Below are 19,990 nucleotides of genomic sequence, written 5' to 3' on the forward strand. Positions count from 1 at the left end.
GAAATGGACCAAATGATCAATTGGTCTATCTATCTATCTATCTATCTATTTACTCCCATGCACCCTTCACAAATCTCTCAGCAGTCCTTTACTGGGGAAATCCCTGTGTGGGTGAGACTTTCCTGGTGTACAGCCAGCAAAGTGGTCTCCTGTGTCTCCCTCCCTGCAATGCCCGGCAGAGGTGGTACAACTCAGAGGGACTTGTTGTGGGCAGCACTGAGCAAGCAAAATAGAGTGCCTGGGATGTGATGGGCTCTGACAGTGTCCAGCTGACTGATGGCCCTATGGTGCTATAGTCAATAGGCTCCATTTTGAGCAGCCCCCAGGTTTTAATCAGCTCCTTGACAGCTGCCCACCCTACTCCCACTGTGTATGCCAGAAGCAGGACACAGCAGACACTCTGACCTAACAAGGCTTTTCATCTTTCAAGTCGAAATTGTGTAATATTATGGCTCAGGGTTCATTGTTAAATAAAGGAAAAGGGTGAGGAGACATAATCACAACTACTTTATTCATTGCTTGAGCAATCACCCCTCAGGCATGTTGTAATCAGTGACTGTCCTTTACCTTGGCTGATGCAGTCCATGACGCCATCTCTGATCTGGCAGGTTTTTCCTATGGAGCAGCTGTGGGCTTCGCAGGTCACCCCTCGGGTGGGAATACAGGTGCATCTTTGCTGGCACTCGTTCATCAGGACCACCTCACTGGGCTAAGGGGATGTTTGGAAAAAGGGAAATAATGCAATGGAACTGAAAACAACTATTTATAATATTTCTGGCAGTGCTAAACCCAGAGCTATGTGGTGAGGTGTGTGAATGTGCATATTGTGTCATAATATTATTTCTCTGTCTAAAGGCTGTCTGATCGCTTTCTTTGACAGGGTAACAAGACTTGTGGATAGCCAGGAAGCAGTAGATGTGGTATATCTTGACTTTAGTAAGGCTTTTGATACCGTCTAGCATGACCTTCTCATAGACAAACTAGGGAAACACAACCTAGGTGGAGCTACAATAAGGAGGGTGCATTACTGGTCAGAAAATCGTTCCCAAAGTGTAGTTATCAATGGTTCACAGTCATGCTGGAAGGGCATAATGAGTGGGGTTCCACAGGGATCAGTTCTGGGTCCGGTTCTGTTCAATGTCTTCATCAATGATTTAGATAATGGCATAGAGAGTATACTTATAAAGTTTACGGACAATACCAGGCTGGGAAGGGTTGAAAATGCTTTGGAGGATAGGATTGTAATTCAAAATGATCTGGACAAACTGGAGAAATGGTATGAGGTAAATAGGATGAAATTCAATAAGAACAAATGCAAACTACTCCACTTAGGAAGGAACAATCAACTGCACACATACAAAATGGGAAATGACTGCCTAGGAAGGAGTACTATGGAAAGGGATCTGGTGGTTAGGGATCTGGTGGGATCTGGACCAAAAGCTAAATATGAGTCAACAGTGTAACACTGTAACAAAATGAGCTAACACCATTCTGGGATTCATTAGTAGGAGTGTTGTAAGTAAGACACGAGAAGTAATACTTCCACTCTACTCCACACTCATTAGGCCTCAACTGGAGTATTGTGTCCAGTTCTGGGCACCACATTTCAGGAAAGATGTGGACAAATTGGAAAAAGTTTAGAGAAGAGCAACAAAAATTATTAAAGGTCTAGAAAAAATGACCTATGAGGGATGATTCAAAAAACTGGGTTTGTTTAGTCTGGAAAAGAGATGACTGAGAGGGGACAAGATAACAGTTTTCAAGTACATAAAAAAGGTTGTTACAAGGAGGAAGGGAAAAAATGTTCTTCTTAACCTCTGAGGATAGGACAAGAAGCAATGGGCGTAAATTGCAGCCAGAGAGGTTTAGGTTGGATATTAAGAAAAACTTCCTAACTGTCATGGTGGAATAAATTGCCTAGGGAGATTGTGGAATCTCCATCATTTGAGATTTTTAAGAACAGGTTAGACAAACTACTGTCAGGGATGGCCTAGATAATACTTAGTCCTTCCATAAGTGCAAGGGACTGGACTAGATGACCTCTGAAGGTCCCTTCTAGCCCTATGATTCTATTGTTCTAATGGGTTAAGTGCTGGTCTGAGGGCTACAAACAAAGTCTAGGTTCTATCCTGCCATTTGCTCGTGGCTCAGTGTGTGGCCATGAGCAAGTGATTGCCCCTTGCGGTACCTCAGTTGCTCCATAACAAGCAAAGTGTGTTTAATCTTCTTGCCTTTTCTGGAACTTTGGGAACTGAGTACTAGCAGAGCTGGGATGCGAGGTTGGATGGGACAGTGCTCTGATCCATTATAGAAAACCCTATCCCTGACTAGTGTAGGATTTAAAATGTGTATAAAGCAAAAATTAAATCAGACCCAGATCACTTGAGGCTGTACCTTGTAGTATCTCCCCTGTTCGAAGCATCCACAGCTCTCCTGAGTCACACAGCCCTGGCCGTCAAAGAAGAAGCCATCGTCACATTGGCAGCCTTCGGCACAGGTCTCCGGGCAGTTAATGATGTTGCCAGCACAGGTGATAGTGCAGAGGTCAGCACAGACCTCATAGTGGCTGTTGGCAGGGCAGCTCACAGCTTAAATGGAGAGAGGAATAATTATTGGCTGGACAAATCTCATACCACTGGCTGGTCAGATCTCATATCACAGGCTAGAGGGAGGAGACATAAAGGAGAGGAGAACAGCACAGGAAGGAGAGGACAAGGACACCTGAGGTTGTTGGTTCACACTGAAAGAGTCTATGAAGAATCCCAGAAGTCTGCAATTTTGTTCCCATAAATGCTGTCTCCCTCTCCACTTTTGTCCCACACCCAGCACACCTTTGTTCCCTGAGCTCTACCAATATCATGGACTTACGGCAGAAGGAGGGGCTCCTCCAGGGCGGGATGGTAACCTTGGCCTCTTGGCAGGATGTCACGTAACTGTGGATGCTCTGGCACAGGACCTGGGAGTCCCCGTTTCCCAGGCACATATCGTACAAGCAGTTGCTCAGATACACACTGGGGCTGACCATGCCATGGCAGGAAGTGAAGGGGCCATCGGGGTCTGTGAGCAACCCGCAGTAGTGGTGCTGTTTGAAGACATCCTTCTTCCTCTCCTCACAAACTGGACAGCTGTTCCCATGGCATCTGTCTGCACATGATGCTCCTGGGACCTGGACTTCCCAAGCAGAGCCAAATACTGCCACATCAGAGGCTGTCCTGCCATTGGGGAGCAGGAACTTGCTGTCCTGCCATCCATTGTAGTTCCCGCACAGGCCACACATGTGGCCCTGGTATCGCTGTGGAACGGTGACTCTGGCCTGGTAAACCAGGTCGTAACTCACAATGAGGCCAAAGTCAGTTTGCACCAGGATGTTAGTACCATGCTGATATGCTTGGAGCCGCCTGTTGGCCGTGATCACCGGGAGGTTGTGGAACACCCCATTCACCTGTCCAAGACAGAGCATGCCCCTGTGAGAAGGGGGAGTGGATACTGGGCAGGGGCGGGGACAACGCGTTTTCAGATTCTGCTCTCGCTTACACCATGGAGTAAACCCAGAATGACCCATGACTCCAGATTTCATTTTGGAATGACTTATCCTCATCTTCCAAGCTTTTGACTTTATTACCCTGGCCTACATCTCTTCTCTCACCTCCCTATCCACCCACCTGCCTCCCTCCTGATCCTCTCTCTTTTCCATCCCTATCTCCTCCATCCATGTTTGGCCCACACCTCCTTATCATGACAACTCCTGCACTCAGAATAGTTTCTCACTTCTTTTCCATCTCCCCTTCTCTCCTAAACCCCACTTTTCTCATGAATCCGTCTCCATTCATCACTTCCCTCCCTCTCCTGTCTGGACCAATTTCCTGTATGTCAAGTTCTATTTGTTCCAAGGTAAACTACAGGTCTCTCAGGGGAACTGATCCTGAGATAGATTCTTCAACAGAGGGGCCAATGGAGTTCCCATGGGGAGGAATTTCATCCCATGTTTGCAAAATATAAGGTATGTAGAGGGGGTTCCCAAATAATTAATATTAATAAATATGCGGTATGAATCAAGAAGAGAGGCTAAGAAGATGCATCTGAGCTGCAGGACGCTGAGCTTGCCGAACAGAAGCTCTCACATAGCAACATCCATGAGTAATGCTTTCTACCATCTCCGGTTTACTGCTGCGGGAATTCTGCGCCACTCGCACTGCAGAATTTCTGCAGAAATTAATGTGCGCGCAGAATTTCCTTCCTCCCCCCGAAATGGGCTGCAGAGCTGCTGGCTGCCACTAGGGACCACTGGACCCAGCAGAGCCCAGCTCACAAAAAGAAGAAGACCAGCGGGAGAGGAAGGGAGCTGCAGGGTTCCCAGTTCTCAGCAGGCCCTGGAGGAAGGAGGTGTGCAGGAAACTCCATACAAGTCCGGAACCCAGCATCAGGCTGGTTCTCCCTCTGGATCCCTGGGCTCTAAGGGCTAAGAGGAGCGGGTGTCTGGGTTGGGGGAGAGAAACAGGATACTGGATTGTCGTAGGGGTTTTTTTAACTCTGTACTCCTGGTGGAATTTGTATGTGTGTGGGGTTACAGACATACTTGCTGACCGGTATTTTGAAATAAACCACCAAAATAATTGAAATTGGCATGAGTATATAGTGTTATTTTGACAAATAAATATGCAGAATTTTGCAAGATTATAAAATATTGTGTTCACAATTTTTAATTTTTTGGCACATGTAGTGAGGTGGGATGGCCTCCCGAGGACCCAGAGTGGGAGGACCCCTGCATTGAGCCCTGGTGGGTGGAACCAAGGCCTAGTTGCCCCTCCTCCAGGAAGCGTATGCAAGGAGCAGGAAGGTTAAAAGGTGGCCCAGAAAGCTTAGTGGGGAGGCAACCACCTGAGAGACCAGATGCTTCCTGTGGCCTCCTGAGCTGGGAAGCAGCAGAGGGTGCCGAAGGAGCAGAGGACTGGCCTGGGCCACTGGGGCTGCTAGCTGATTCAGACCTGGAGGAAGCAGACAACTGCCCCGACCACCCAGACCACTGTCAGCCCTGACCCTGGAAGGAGAGGACGACTGGCCCGGACCACCGATGGACCAGATCCCCGAGGACTTGCTCGTGGTCCCGGAAACCGCCATCGACCTCAACCCCTCCTCACAGCAACAGGTACACCAAGAAGGGGATATGGAAGTGGCCCAGCAGTAGTAGACCCCTGTCTGGCTGCAACGCTGACAGAGGGTGAGTCAGCATGTTGCTGCGTGGATCCTCGCTGACCCAGTGACAAGGCGCTTTGTCACTGTCAGGGCCCTGGACTGGGACTCAGTGGAGCAGGTGGGCCTGTGTCCCCCCTGCCACCCCAAGCCGGGGGGGGCAGTCTCCCCTTCTTCAGACCAAAAGTCTGAGCTTCAGACTCTTTGCTGCCCCGCCTTGATCCAGGGCCTGGGCTACCTGACTGTTTGTTTCTTGCCCAGCCTGAGCACAGGCCTGGGCCCCAGCTGCAAGCGGAGACCGCTTCATTCCCCACAGCGGCCAACATATCAGTAAAGTAGTGAGGCGGAGTGGCATCTCGAGGACCCAGAGTGGGAGGACCCCCCGCACCGAGCCACTACACTGCAGAATTCGCCTACAGTACCAGTTGGCTGTGAGATTCCATCCCATCCTGGCAGAGGATGACCTGGCTTCAGTTATTTACGCCTTTGTCGCCTCTCGGCTGGACTGCAACAAGTGATATAGGTGTGGAAAGAGCCTTCAGCTCCCACTCCAGCTGGTGAAGAATGCTGGAGTTTATCTCCTCAGAAGCACTGTCCACTGTGAACACATCACACCTCTCCTCCACTCGCTACATTGGCCCCCCGCAGAACATCAAATCCCATTCAAGGTCTCAGTCCTTATCTTCAATATATTCAACTGCCTTCCAACAAGGGGCAATACTACTTAATTAATTGGATCAATTTCCATGACAAAGACCCTTGTTCCAAAGCTCCTCAAGGCTTGAGCATAACCTTTGCCACCATCACCATAGCCTGCCTGTGATGGGGTGCTCTAGCCACACCAGCCCCAAAAGGGCAAAGAAAGCTGAGTAAGGAACCAATTAGTGTGATAGGCCACACTTGAGAGGATTAAGCTGGAGGAGCAACCTCTGACTGGAGGATGAAATTCAGATGAGTGGGTGTGACCTGGGCTAGTATAAAACCAGGAAGCTGGCAACAGAAAGAGTGGCAGTGAGAAAGTTTGTGCATTAGAGAGGGAAGGAGGGAACCCAGGGAAGGAGTTGAACCCTGGGAGCCTGGCCCTGAGGGAAGAGAGAAGGATGGAGAAGAAAGATTGTGGGAGGCAGAGGAGGAAACAGCCCAGGGAGACAGCAGCAAGGCTGGGGACTGATTAGACTATGGCTGCATGTTGTAGAGTCCATGAGCCAGAACCCAGAGTAGTGGGAAGGCCCAGGTTCTCCTACCAGCCACTGACAGAGTGGCATTGCCTGGACAGCGGGTCCAGGGAGACCCTATACCCTGGAAGGAGAAACCACATAGTGACCTGGCCAGAGGATGAGTCACAAAGAGGAAGCTGCAGCTCCTGGAGCAAGAGAGGGGCCCCGGAGTGAGAGACAAGGAGAGACCACAAGGGGAGACATTAGACATGGAAGAGAGCTAATTCCCAGAACAGTCAGAAGGAGGCACCAACTGCAGTGAGTAGAGCACCCTGTGACACTGCCACAATGGCCACTTCTCCAGCGATCATGACATCCGTGACAAGGTTAATGCCATCAATAGAAACTCTCAGCGGCCATAAAGGTTATCAAATTTATTCTTGGTGACAGTCATTTATGTTGATAGTTAGGGGTCCAGTTGGCCTTTATCTTATACAACTAGTCATTTCCTCTGAGATGCCTTTAATTTGAGGAGATATGGATATTTGGTACAAGCCAGAGTGGTCAAGTCCCCACCATCATCTAAAATCACACTCAAGTGTTGCTGATCCTTGAAGTAGAGGATATATTAAAGATTGATAAAAGCTTCAGGATGACGTCTGTGATCAACAGCTTTGCTCCTCTGGCACAACTGGACTTTCACTTTCTACAAATGGGAAATGACTGCCGAGGAAGGAGTACTGTGGAAAGGGATCTGGGGGCTATGGTGGATCACAAGCTAAATATGAGTCAACAGTGTATCACTGTTGCAAAAAAAGCAAACATCACTCTGGGATATATTAGCAGGAGTGTTGTAAGCAAGATATGAGAAGTAATTCTTACGCTCTATTCCATGCTGAAAAGGCCTCAAGTGGCATATTTTGTCCAGTTCTGGGGGGCCACATTTCAAGAAAAATGTGAATAACTGGAAAAAGCCCAGAGGAGAGCAATAACAACAAATATAGGTCTAGAAAACATGACCTATGAGGAAAGATTGAAAAAATTGGGTTTGTTTAGTCTGGAGAAGAGAAGACTGAGAGGGGACATGGTAACAGTTTTCAAGAACATAAAAGGTTGTTACAAGGAGGAGGGTGACAAATTGTTCTCATTAACCTCTGAGGATAGGACAAAAAGCAATGGGCTTAAATTGCAGTAAGGGAGGTTTAGGTTGGACATTAAGGAAAAACTTCCTAACTCTCAGGGTGGTTAAGCACTGGAATAAATTGCCTAGGGAGGTAATGAAATCTCCAGCACTGGAGGTTTTTAAGAACAGGTTAGACATATGCTTGTCAGGAATGATCTAGTTATTACATAGTCTGGCCTGAGTGCAGGGGACTGGACCAGATGACCTATTGAAGTCTCTTTCAGTTCCACACATCTATGATTAAGGGTAAGGCTTGTCTGTGCAGGAAACAGAGCTTTCTTGGAGGCCAGCCCAAGCCTGGAGAATGAACACCCACAGGAATTAAGGACCATCACTGACACCACAACCTTCTGCTCAAAGTGCATTTCTATGACCTTGTGTGATGGAGTGCACTCACCCCGCACTGGATGGGGAAGGGTTAACTCCTCATTGTGGGCTAAAGAAACCAGGATCCCATGTCCCTGCTGGGCATGCTCCAAGTGCAGCACTAGTATAAAAGAGAGCAGCTCAGTCGGGGCTGATCGCTGACAGGGAAGGACACACCTCTCAGGTTCCAGTCTGGGAGCAGCTGGAGCCCCTGGCCGTGGAAGCCAGAGGCGCCAAGACCCAGACAGATGCCTGGATACCTACCAACGCCCAAGAGGGATCGGAGTCACTGGAACTGCATGTGCCGAAAAGCCCAGAAACCCGGACAACACCCTGACTACTGCTCCGAGAAACACTGAAGGAAGTGGCCCAGGGAGGACTAGCTGTAGTCCTGTGGGAAGTTGGCATGTTTCAGTTGGAGCCCCACTGACTCAATGGCCCTGTTAGGGCCCTGGGCCGGGACCCGGTGGAGCAGGGTGGGCCTGGGTCCTCCTACCCTGGTACTCCACCCCACAGATGGTTGCCCAGTGGATCTGGCTGCTAGGCCTCACTGCCCTGTGGATAAGGGCAACCCCATTGGCTCTGGCCACTAGTCCTTACTTCCCTGTGGATAAGGGCAACCCCATTGGCTCTGGCCACAAGGCCTTACCATCCTATGGGTAAGAACAACATTACCGACTCTAGCCACAAGGCCTTATTGCCCCGCAAGTGAGGGCACGTCTCTGACTCTGGCCATTGGGTGGCACAGCCCTGAGAGGCATGGCAGTCCTATTGACTCTGGCCATTGAGAGAGAGGGCATCCGTATCAACCCTTACCATCAGGTCTTCTAGCCCCAAAGGCAAGGGCAGCCAAATTCACTCTGACCACTAGGCAACACTGTCCCAGAGGCAAAGACAATTATGTCGACACTAGCCATTTGGCCTTACCCCCATGAAGTAAAAGACAGGATCTGGAGAAGGCCTTACCATGATGAGCCCCTGTTTGTTCGGCAGCAGGGTAACTGTGATCCCATACACCTGAATGGACACCAACTTGGCCATGGAGACATTCCCACTACCCCAGGATTCTTTCTCTACACTGATAGTGAATGGTGTCAAGTGGCTGACATCGGTGCAGGTCTTGGCCAGGATGTAGGTGCAGGTGCCTTGGAAGTCAAAGGAGACCCCATCGAAAGAGAGGTAGTGGGGATGGCCAGAGGCAGAACAGGTCGCAGATCCAAATGGGTGACATTTCTGGACACCGTCCACCACTCTGCATTGCTCACCAGCGCCGCAGGAGAATGCCTTACACACAACCTCCCCACCAGCCTGACACATGCACTGCTCTTTGCATGAATCGCTTGGGTGGAACGTCTCCAAGGCCTGGTAGTAAAGTCCTCTGTGGAGGCATCCACACTGGGAAATGGGGACGCAGTGGTCACCACTGAGAACAAAGCCCTCATCACACACGCAGCCTTCCTTACACTGGGTCGTGCATTGCACCGGGGCATAGAGGTTGCTGCATGTCAGATCGCAGCTGCTGCTGCATAATTCGTAGTGACTGTTCAGGGGACAGGACAGATCTGTAATTAGAAAAAAGAGTTAGCTCACATAGCGCATTAGCATTGTGCACAATGAACCATCATGAGGAAATGCAACTTCATTCCGGCTCCTAATATTCTATTTCCTTGGTTTAGTGAAATAATTGAAGGCACCATCTGCAGTGCAGCCCCAGTTCTGAAGGACTGGTTGCCTCCAAGAGATCAGATGATGGGATACAGACAATCTCTCTCGAAGGCCTAAGGTTCTAGTTTGGGTCTTGGATTCATGGTTTCACTACTAGCTTTTTGTTTTGAATCCAGGTCAGTAGTGGTTAAAATTCATTCCCAACAGATGGCTTGTGTGGGATGAGTTGGTGGGTTCCCAGCCCAGTTCCTAATGGAAAAACGTCACAATTCCAAGCCACCCAGTCCAGGCTCTTATGAAGTCCCAGTCTCAGCAGGGAAGCCCGGGACTAGACAGGCCATGAAGTACACTACATCGCTAGACAGTATTTCTCCCAGGTACACCACACTGATGGCGCATGTAGTGGGGACAGCTCCAGTGGCCACTACCTGTGTTGTACCCATCCTTTGCAGAGAGGACATCTTTAAAAAAATGTTCTGCAGAACAGGATAAGCTAGTGTTTCAATCAACATTTACCAGCCAACAAGAATTAACAATCCCCATGGGGCAATCAGTAGTGAACACGGGGGACTCACAGCAGAATTTCGTAGTCCTCCAGGGATGCAGTATAGCTCCAGCTTCCTGACATGCCTCAGCATACGCAGCAACAGCATGACAAATGTTACTCTCCCGCCCACTGAGGACACAATAGCCGTACACACAGTCTACAAAGTATCCATGGGGGTCCACTTTGCTGTGACATCCTCTGAAAGGGCCACTCTTATATAAGATGAGCCCACACTGCCCTCTGCTACCTCGTTGTTGTTTTTCAATAGCCTCTACACTTGCGCATGGTGGTATCGTTACTGCAGAGCATCCTGGGAGGTCTCCCACCTTCCAGCTCTGGCCAAAGCTGATGGGGTTTGGTGCCAGCGTGCCATCCCTCATGAGCATGTCGTCCTCCCTGTCCATGTTAAAATTGCCACACAGACCACACATGGCTCCCGCGTAGGTAACTGGCAGAGTCACTGTGGTGCGTCCTGACCACCTGGCATAGGTAACGCTGAAGCCAAAGTCTGTCTGGATCACTGTGGCCCAGCTCTTTCTATACACAGTGATTTTCTTATCAAGGTTGAAGGGAAGATTAATCAGGAAACCATTCACCTGTAAAAGCAAGACATATGGGATATGAAAAATCGCTCGCCTGTGGTGAAACCTCTCACCCCAGCACAGAGCTACAGCCCATGGCTATAATAATAATCTACCTCTTGAATCAGGCCTGCCTGAATCCCTGCTCTCCAGATTAGGAAGGATCCTCCCACCAGACTTTCATTTCCTCTGGCATTGGCTGTTGCAGTTCCCTCCTCTCTGTGTTATCTGAGCCCCAGCTCCCGAGGTTCCCACACATACTGGATGCTATTGACACCTTCTCACACAGATGAAGTGTAACCACATCACTGCAACCCTCTATCTTCTCCACTTACTGTCCATTCACATCAGAATCCAGTTAATATTTCACCTGTTTTTCAAAATCCTTCTATGCCCTTTCTGCAACCGAGTTCTGATCACAAAGGCGACTTTCCAGAAATGTTTTAGAGACTAGATGTGATTTCTGAAACTCACCATGATTTTGCCAGGGAATTGATTGCTGACCCTGATGTCGGTCTCATAAACCTTGGTCTGTACAGGAGCAGTACTGTTCTCCTGGAAATAGACTTCAAAGTCCACCAGTCCCTCTGCCTTCTTCCACAGGGCTGTAAGCTGATAGCGGCAGGTGCCTTTGAAGTTGTATCTCTGTCCATCAAAGGTGGTGTAGTGCAGATTCTGTGTCACAGAGCAGGTGGCATAGCTGGAGGGGTAACAATCCCGCATGTCATTCACTAGCCCGCACCTCTCCGAGTGTTTGCACGTAGCAGCCACGCATTCGACTTCTCTAGTGGCTGCATTGCACATGCACCGTGTCCCACATGCCTCGTCGACCCAGAAGCTCTCGTTGGGGGCAAAGGGGCGGCCCTCGAACACGCACCCACAGCCACCCTTGGGGATGCATTTGCCCTGGCTCAGCACAAAACCATCCTTGCATTGGCAGCTTTCCACACAGAGGTCTTGGCAGTTGCTGGGGGCTGACTGGTCCACACATGTGGCTGGGCAGGCTGTTCCACAGAGCTGGTACTGGCTGTTCTCCAGGGAGCACTCCATGGCTGGGGAGTGAAGGACTCACAGATTTAGTAGCAAACCCTCTCCATGAAAAAGCAGTATTTAATATATATCCAATCCCACTCATGTCATAAATATAAAGGGAAGGGTAACATCTTTCTGTATGCAGTAACATCAAATCCCTCCTGGCCAGAGGTACAGAATCTCTTACCTGTAAGGGGTTAATCAATTCAATTAATCTAGTTGGCACCTGACCAGAAGGACCAATGGGGAAAGAAGATATTTTCAAATCTGCGGGGGTGGATGTGGAAGGTTTTGTTTGTGCTCTTTGTGTGTTCCCTCTTGAGACAAAGAGAGAGAGACCAAGCAAGTAAGAAACCAGCTCCAGAAATTGTAAGTAATAGCAAGGAAATGTGTTAATTATCTTTTGTTTTAGCTTGTGAATTTTCCCTGTGCTAAGAGGGAGTTTTATTCCTGTTTTTTGTAACTGTAAAGTTAAGTCCAGAGGGGAGTCCTCTTGTTTTAAATCTTTTTATTACCCTGTAAAATTACCTTCAATCTTGATTTTACAGAGGTGCTTCTTTTACTTTTTTTCTTTCTAATAAAGTTCTGCTTTTAAAAACTTGATTGGTTTTTAGTGTCCTAAAAACCCAAGGGTCTGGTTTGTGCTCACCTTGTTTACCTATTTGGTTGGTATATTATTCTCAAGCCTCCCCAGGAAAGGAGGTGAAGGGGCTTGAGGGGATATTTCGGGGGGGGGAGGAGGAATAGAGCTGCAAGTGGCCCCTCCCTGAATATTTGTTTAAATCACTTGGTGGTGGCAGCAATACCATCCAAGGAAAGGAATTTGTGCCTTGGGGAAGTTTTTAACCTAAGCTGGTGGAATATAAGCTTAGGGGCTCTTTCTTGTGGGTCCCCACATCTGTACCCCAGAGTTCAGAGTGGAGAGGGAACCCTGACAACTCACCTCAAGAAGAGTCAATGATGATCATCACATTGCAGGAGGTGCCTAGCACCTTAAAGGATCAGGCCCATAAAGGGATTGACTTAAAATTTGGCATCATCAGCAGATGTTATATAATTCACATCTCACAATAAGTGAGAGCCTCCGTAGAAATACCATAGACAGAGGCAGAGACATTGTAGGTACAGTACACCAAGAGTCCTCATATTCCAACCACTGCTCAAAGCACTAGGCCACACTCCCGCCTAAGGAGAAGAATAGAATGCAGGAGTGCTGACCCCCAGACCCGTTTATATAATGTTGGCGTTCAAATCTGTACTCACGGCATCTGGCCAGCTGCCTCCATTCCCCAATCCTGACCCCCTCCAGCTGGCAGGCATCTGCGTAGGCCTTCAGGGCCTCACACAGGGCTGTCCTGTAGCCGTCGTTGTGGCACAGATCGTACACGCAATTGTCCAAGTAGACTGTAGGATCCACCTTGGTGTGGCACTGGCTGAAGGGCCCATCTGAGACCTTGGCTATCAGGCCACACGAGGCCTCCTCCTTGTACTTTGTGGCTATGCTGGTAGCACAGGGCTTGCAACCTCCAATGCAATCGTGCCAGCAAAACTGATCCTCATCTTCCACTGCCCAGCTTTGCTCCTGAAGAATGACACTGGGATCCGGATCCTCGGCTGGGGTCCAGAAGTCATCGGAGGGGTCCCCATTATAGTTGCCGCACAGGCCGCACAGGCTGTTGGAGAAGTCATTAGGGACGGTGACCCTCAGGTGGTTGTTCCAGTCATAGGACACCCTGAGGTTGAAGTCGGTGCGGAGGACAAGGGAGGTGCCGCTCTGATAGAGCCGAAGGGCCCCATTGTTCAAGGAGATGGGTAAGTGGGCCCTGGTGTTATTCACCTTCATGGTGAGAAAGAAAGGGCACAGGTCACAATTGATGGCACTAGTCTGTCATTTACATTTCATTCTGACCTCTGCTCAGATTAGCAATGGGCCCCATCCAAAATTTTCAGTGAATCTGGTCCCAAATCGGAGCCAGAAATAGTTTATAGCATCATGTTGGATAGAACTGGCTGGAGAAAAGTAATTCTTTATGGTGGAGGATTTCAATATTTCAGAAATTGGTTCCGTCACAATTTAGAATAAATCTAATCAATTGCAAAATTGTCTCCGAAGGGAAACGGAGACCCAGCTCTGAGGCAGTCCTCTTGGCAAGATGCCAAAGATCCAGGCCGGCAATCTGGGAGAAGAGCAGGTGGGTTTTGGAATTTGTATGGTTTCCATCAGAACATCATTGAAGTTGGACCATCTCTTCAAAGCCTTTTGATTGTGACAAATTGGCAACTACTGAAGAAAACTGATTTCATTGGGATTTCGGAAGGACTAAGGCTAGGAATTGGTGAGGCCAACCATGGGGGAGGGGGACGGCGCGGGTTAGAACTTTTAGGAGCCGCCCCGTGGGTCTACCGTATTGCCAATTTCAAGAGGTCAAAAATCAGGAGTCAGACTCGAAAACTCATGAGATCGGTCCCTAGACATAAAGAGCTTTTTTAAGAAGGACTACACTGTGATTTTCGGATTGTCTTTTGATGTTAGAACTCTCCCTGCCCATTTCAGTGAGTGTCTGTGACAATTCGTGTTGCTCACTCTCCTAAATTTATAGGGGAAGAGGATTTTGGTCCCTGTTGCAGGAGCTGTCACCCCCACATTTGCCTGACCACTGTGCAGTAATTAATCTTGTCTCCCAGTCCCCCCTTCTATTCTCTCTGCACTCATTTCCCACCCACCCCATCAGTTCAGCCACCTCAGTAACCCCCGCATTGCCCACCCTCCATCGGTCCAGCCCCCAGCCCACTCCCCCAGTTCAGCTCCCCATTCTCCACCCTATCAGTACAGCTCCCCTCAGTTCAGCACCCCAGCCCTCACCTCCATCAATCAATCCCCTCTCAGTTCAGTCCCAGCCCCTGCCCCCACCTACTCAATTCAGCCCCCCACAGCCTCTCCTCTGGGATTCTTCACACACACACCCCAAGTCCCAGAGAGGGCTGCAAAGGGATGGGGGCAGCTCCTGAGGCTCTTCACCCCCATTTGTCCCTTCCCAGGGTGGGTGCTGCAGGGCGGAAGGGCATAGGAGCTGTCCCGTCACGTTGCTCATGGGACAGGGGAAGGGAAGGAGTGGAGTCACCCTGGGCAGCTGGGATCTTTACTTCCCGTCCCCCCCCCCCGCAAATCATAGTGGTGGGTGGAGAGGAGCGACTTTGCTGGCTACCAGCGGGGCTGGACTTCACCATGAGGCTGGAGCTTCTCACGCCATCACCAGACGAACCCCAGCCCCCGCAAAACCCTGGCACTTGTGAAAAAGCCACAAGACTGGCAATGCTGGGCCTGTGTCAGCTAGAGCCGTTAGGGAGCAGCTCCTGTGGGGGAGGGGGCCGCGCTAGTTAACGGCATTGGGGAGCAGCTCCCGTGAGGAGGGGGCCATGTCAGTTAGAGCCGTTAGGAGCAGCACTTGAGGGGCAAGAGGACTCAAGGAGATGTCTAAAATGTTCCGGGGCCCCTGAGGCACCTCAGTTAGAGCAGGCTCTGTAAAGCAGAGTCCTGACCTGCCTAGATGTGCCTCAGTTTCCCCATATCTTAGAGCTGAGTCAACATCTTTCTGGATTCAGGAGTGGGGATTCTCCTCAGGTGGGGTCTCAGTGATCCCTGTTACATTAGAAATTACCAGGGAACTTACAGAAGGATGGACTCAGCGGAGCTGGGATTTGCCCACAATAGCTGGGGTACCGGCCCTGCTCCTCTATGATGCGCCAAGGGAGACGTAATGCCCAAAGTCCTCGGGTCTACAATTTATCTGGAGTTGTACAGCAGATCCCGTGTGCTTCTGACAGAGCAGACAGCTCCCCACACCGAGTCACCCACTTCTCTCCCCTCAGTGCAGGAGCTTGAGGCGCCATACTGAGGGATTGGGCTCAGTGCAACTCTGAGGGGACAGCGCCCCCGACTGACCCCCCCCCACGCCACTCCCTGCAACACAGCACCCGCTAGCGCCAAACTGGGCAATTGTGAGTAGTAGCGGGGTAGAGATGTGCGCCCAGCACTTACCCTCACAAAGCCGACTTCTGCCCTGGCCACTGTGATGGTAATTCCATCTACCTGGATGGTCACCAACGCAATGTATGAGACCTGTGTGTTCCCCCTGTTCCCACTCTCAGCCGTGATGTCAAAGGAGTGCGGGCCGCAGTCACACCCACAGGTCTTGGCCACGGTGTAAGTGCAGGTTCCATGGATGTCATACAGCCGGTCATCGAAGGTGTGGTAATGCAAGTAACCCCCAGCCCAGCACGTGGCCGCAGAAACTGGCAAACACTCTGGCTCCCCATCTATCATCTTACAAACGGTTCCTTCCTTGCAGAGGACCACACTGCAGGATGGTGTCGGAATATCTAGCCGGAAAGACAATTGAAAGACAAGAAACACCAGATTAATCAGTTACATTTACAAGCAGAAAAGGGCTGAGGGACAGTGGAAAAAATTGGAATGAAATGGAGTCTCAACAGAATCCCACAGCCTGCCTGTGAAACGGACGAGATAATCGATCATACTTTCCTTTCCTTTTTTTAAATCATGGTTATTAGGGTAGTGCCTAAGGCCCAACTGAGAATTGGACCCCACTGTGCTAGGTGCTGTGCAAACCCAGAGCAGCACACAGTCCCTGCCCCAAAGGGCTTACAATTGAAATAGACAAGACAGACACTGGGAGAGGAATGAGGGATAATGTACAAGCAGAGTGAATAACAGCATGTCAGTGCCATGATTTTTATTATTGATATTAATTATTATTTTATTTCAGTGGGTTTACAGGAGGGATCAGCTGTATGAAAAGTGAAGAGAAAGCGATGAGGGGGACAGGGCTGGGATGAAGAAGGTAAGATGGGTAGTTGTGGAGTGAAGATGCAATCTATCTGTCCCTCACAATCCCCTCTATACTGCCTATCTATCCCCACATCTTCCCTCTATATCTATGTATCTATTCCCCACCACACATCTATCTATCCCCTCACACCTATCTAAATATCTAGTGTCCCCTCTATAACTATCTGTCCATCTGTCCCCCCACATCACTTACTATATCTTTCTGTCACCCTCTCTGTATCTGTCCATCTATATCTATCTGCCAACTGCCTTTATATCTGTCTATCCACTGATCACCTACCACACCCTCTATATTGATCTATCAACACACAAACATCTATCTAGCCCCATACGCCCTTTGCACCATTCATAGAATCATAGAATTGTAGGACTGGAAGGGACCTCGAGAGGTCTTCTAGTTCAGCCCCCTGCACTCAAGACAGGACTACATATTATCTAGACCATCCTTCACGGGTGGCATGAAGGAAACAGAAACCTCTGACTAGTCCCCTGCTAGGAAATCACTGGCATGGGTGGGACAATAGCAGGCTTACAGCCAGCAGAACAAGTTCCTACATCTCTGTCCCCGCAACACCCAATGCAGGTGGTGGAGCAGAGAGGGGCATGTCACGGGCAGCACAGAGCAGGCAAGGAGAGTGGCTGGGATGTGATGGGCTCTGACAGTGCTCAGCAGACTTATGACCCATAGGGGACCACAGTCAGTGGACTCAATTTAGAGCAGCCCCAGGCTACACCCAGGAGAAGATGTCGGAGTGTGATCAGCTCCCTGTAAGCTGCCCACCTTATGCAGCTATGCACATCTGAAGCTCAACAGTGCCGAGACGCTGACTCAACAAGTCTTTCCATCTTTCAAGCTGAGATTCTGTAATATTATGGGTTGGGGTTCAAGGCTAAATAAAAGTGGCAAGAGAGTGAGAAGTGGGAAAAGACATAACAAAAACTACTTTACTCACTGCTTGCACCAATAGCCGGTGAGCCATACCCAGATTTGGATGCAATCCCAATGCTCAGAAGCCCAAAAGGAGATCTGGAGTGCTCCATGGTTTCTCTCTTAAACCCGTTGCCAAGTTTGTATTCAGCCCAAGAGAACCCTGTGCCTGGAATTGGCCTCCATGCAATGTTTCCCAAGGGTTCCTTATCAATGGTGATACCACCAGATTCTGATGTTTTGGCTGTTATCATTGCGTAGTTCTCAAACAGGTCCTGTCCATGGATGTTATAGGTCTGGCAGTAGCCAGAGACATCTGGGATGATCAGGAAGAAGGGATCATACATGATTTTTCCTTTGCTTCCACCAGCGCAGAAGAAGGCGACTTGGATCCCAGCACTAGCAGAGATGTACAAGGGACTAGGGAATTTGATTTCAAATGTCACAACTTGCCCAGCAACCAGGTCCTTAGAGGCTCTCGACCTCCCAGACTGATAATCAAGGTGTGTGTGTTGGGAAGCAGCCACATACACCAGGTCAAATTTTGGCTGGAAGGATAAGGGTGGTACAATGAATGTGGTGCCCCAGACAGACACTGGCAGGAGCTGCTCACTCACGTAGTCACATTTGGTGTGCTTTGCAACACATACATGTCCACTATAGACGGCCACGGGATTCTGGGACACGATCCTGGTGCCAGATAAGTCATCACGGCTTTGCAGCTGGACGGCCTGGTAAGCTCCAAGTGGGATGACCAGTTTTGTCCCTGCTATGTAGGCTTTTCTTTGGAAAGTGACAGCCCCTTTGAGGTAAACTTCAACAATGGTGGGATCCTTCCAGGCTACTACAGCAAATTGCTTATCGAGACCATCAGGCTTGCCCAGTGGAGTCACCACATAGTACTCTGTCCCGAGCCTCTGCACGGGGTACACTACAGTGGTATCAGCCGTATAGGTCTTATAGTTCAGAGCGAGGATGGAGATCTCATGATCAGCACGGATGATGACCGTGTGGTCAAATTTGTTGCTTCCAGCCAGCTCCACAAACGCTGGGATCATCACAGATACTGTCTGTTCGGGATTTGCAGTGATAGTGACCAAAAAATCTGCTTTATTTATTGAGATGGTGACAAACGTCTCAGGGATGTAGCCAGTGATGAATAACTTGAAGTCTTTACTGTCATAATTTGGTAAGTGATTCTGCATGAAGACTGTGATAAATTCTGTCCCTTGGGGGCCTGAGCAAGAGGTACTGGGAAGATCTGGAGGTTGAATAGTAGGGGCAGCCCTAGAAATGCCTAGATAGAGGAGACAAATACAAGAGAGCATCACAAACCAGGACACCAACATTTTATGAGAGCTGCTCTTGTCGTTTGGTGCCAGCCTTCCTAGAACTGATAACAAGGAGCACGGACACAGGAATGGGAGTCGGGACTCCTGGCTTCTAACCCTGGCTCTGGGAGTGAATGTCATTGGTACATTTTACAAGGTCAACTGTACCTCCATCTCTTCCTCTCTTCTCTCATATTCACCCCCCAGATGAATATGAGACCTAGCGCTGTCTACACGGGGATTTAGGTCAGCTTACCTATGAGACTCAGGAGGGAGGATTTTTCACAACCCTGACTCACATAGTTAAACTGGCCTAACTCTCTAGCATAGACCAGGCCTGGGCGTGTCTTACCTTTTGTCTCGGGGTCCATCCACATTTCTCCTGAGAAGTGCATTTCCCCCAACCTCAACTGATTTTCCTGGGCAACCAGACTTCAACCGAGTCTACACACAGTGGTTGTCCCAGTATAACTATTTTGGTTAGGGGGGTGATTTTATACAAATAGAGTTATATGCATATAATCCCTGTTTGGAGCCAGTTATATTTATATAAAGATGACTAAGGTCCTGTCTACATGAGAAAGTTTTACCAGTTGTACAAGATAGTTATACGAGTATTATTTTACTGGTGTAACCTGCCAGTGTGGACACCTGTATTCTAAAATAAGTGTCTTCTTTCAGTTTCATTTGCACCCATTCCCAAGCAACATTAGATAATCCAAAAAAGGGTGCTATATAAGGCCATGTCTACAATACAGATTTCAGCCTGCATAGCTGTGTTAGTCAGGAGTAGGAAGAGGTGTCATACTTGACGAATATAGTTATGCCAGAAAAAGCCTCTAGTATAGATACAGTTTATGCCAACAAAACTGCACTTTTGCTGGTACAGGCTATTTCACTTGGGCCTGATTTACACTACTATGGTTGGTCTACACTAGAAAATTAGATTGACCCAGCTATGTGTCTCAGGGGTATGAAAAATCCACACCCCTGAGCAACATACTTAAGCCAACCTAAGTCCCTGTGTAGGCAGTGCTAGGTTGATAACAGTGGGAGAACCCCTCCCATTGTTGTTGATCTACACTGTGCCACATAGCTGAGTGTAGTGTGGAGATCAGAGTTTAAAGTGTAGAGTATTGC

At 49.1% G+C, this 19,990-nt stretch overlaps 1 protein-coding gene across 1 annotated transcript; it reads right to left on the reverse strand.

Moving 5' to 3' along the window:
- Nucleotides 1-77: 77 nt before the first annotated feature.
- On the reverse strand, nucleotides 78-19,227 carry LOC122457433 (IgGFc-binding protein-like). Its single transcript, XM_043502308.1, has 11 exons — nucleotides 19,203-19,227; nucleotides 17,545-18,816; nucleotides 15,761-16,101; nucleotides 12,985-13,558; nucleotides 11,164-11,741; nucleotides 10,137-10,704; nucleotides 8,863-9,458; nucleotides 2,869-3,442; nucleotides 2,395-2,588; nucleotides 568-709; nucleotides 78-163 (listed from the first exon to the last, which is right to left on the reverse strand). The coding sequence occupies exons 1-11, from the start codon at nucleotides 19,225-19,227 to the stop codon at nucleotides 78-80; spliced, it is 4,950 nt and encodes a 1,649-aa protein (XP_043358243.1).
- Nucleotides 19,228-19,990: the final 763 nt, after the last annotated feature.

The sequence above is a fragment of the Dermochelys coriacea genome, chromosome 24 (genome assembly GCF_009764565.3).
Source record: "Dermochelys coriacea isolate rDerCor1 chromosome 24, rDerCor1.pri.v4, whole genome shotgun sequence".
Lineage (NCBI taxonomy): Eukaryota > Metazoa > Chordata > Testudines > Dermochelyidae > Dermochelys > Dermochelys coriacea.

Bases quoted from the DNA above. Each gene is read 5' to 3' on its own strand.
- LOC122457433 (XM_043502308.1), bottom strand. From the start codon at position 19,227: ATGTGGATGGACCCCGAGACAAAAG. The intron at 16,102-17,544 runs GTGAGTAAAGTA...CTTTCCGGCTAG, and splicing joins ACCGGCTATTGGTGCAAGCA to ATATTCCGACACCATCCTGC. The intron at 10,705-11,163 runs GTGAGTTTCAGA...TTGCTTTTACAG, and splicing joins AATTCCCTGGCAAAATCATG to GTGAATGGTTTCCTGATTAA.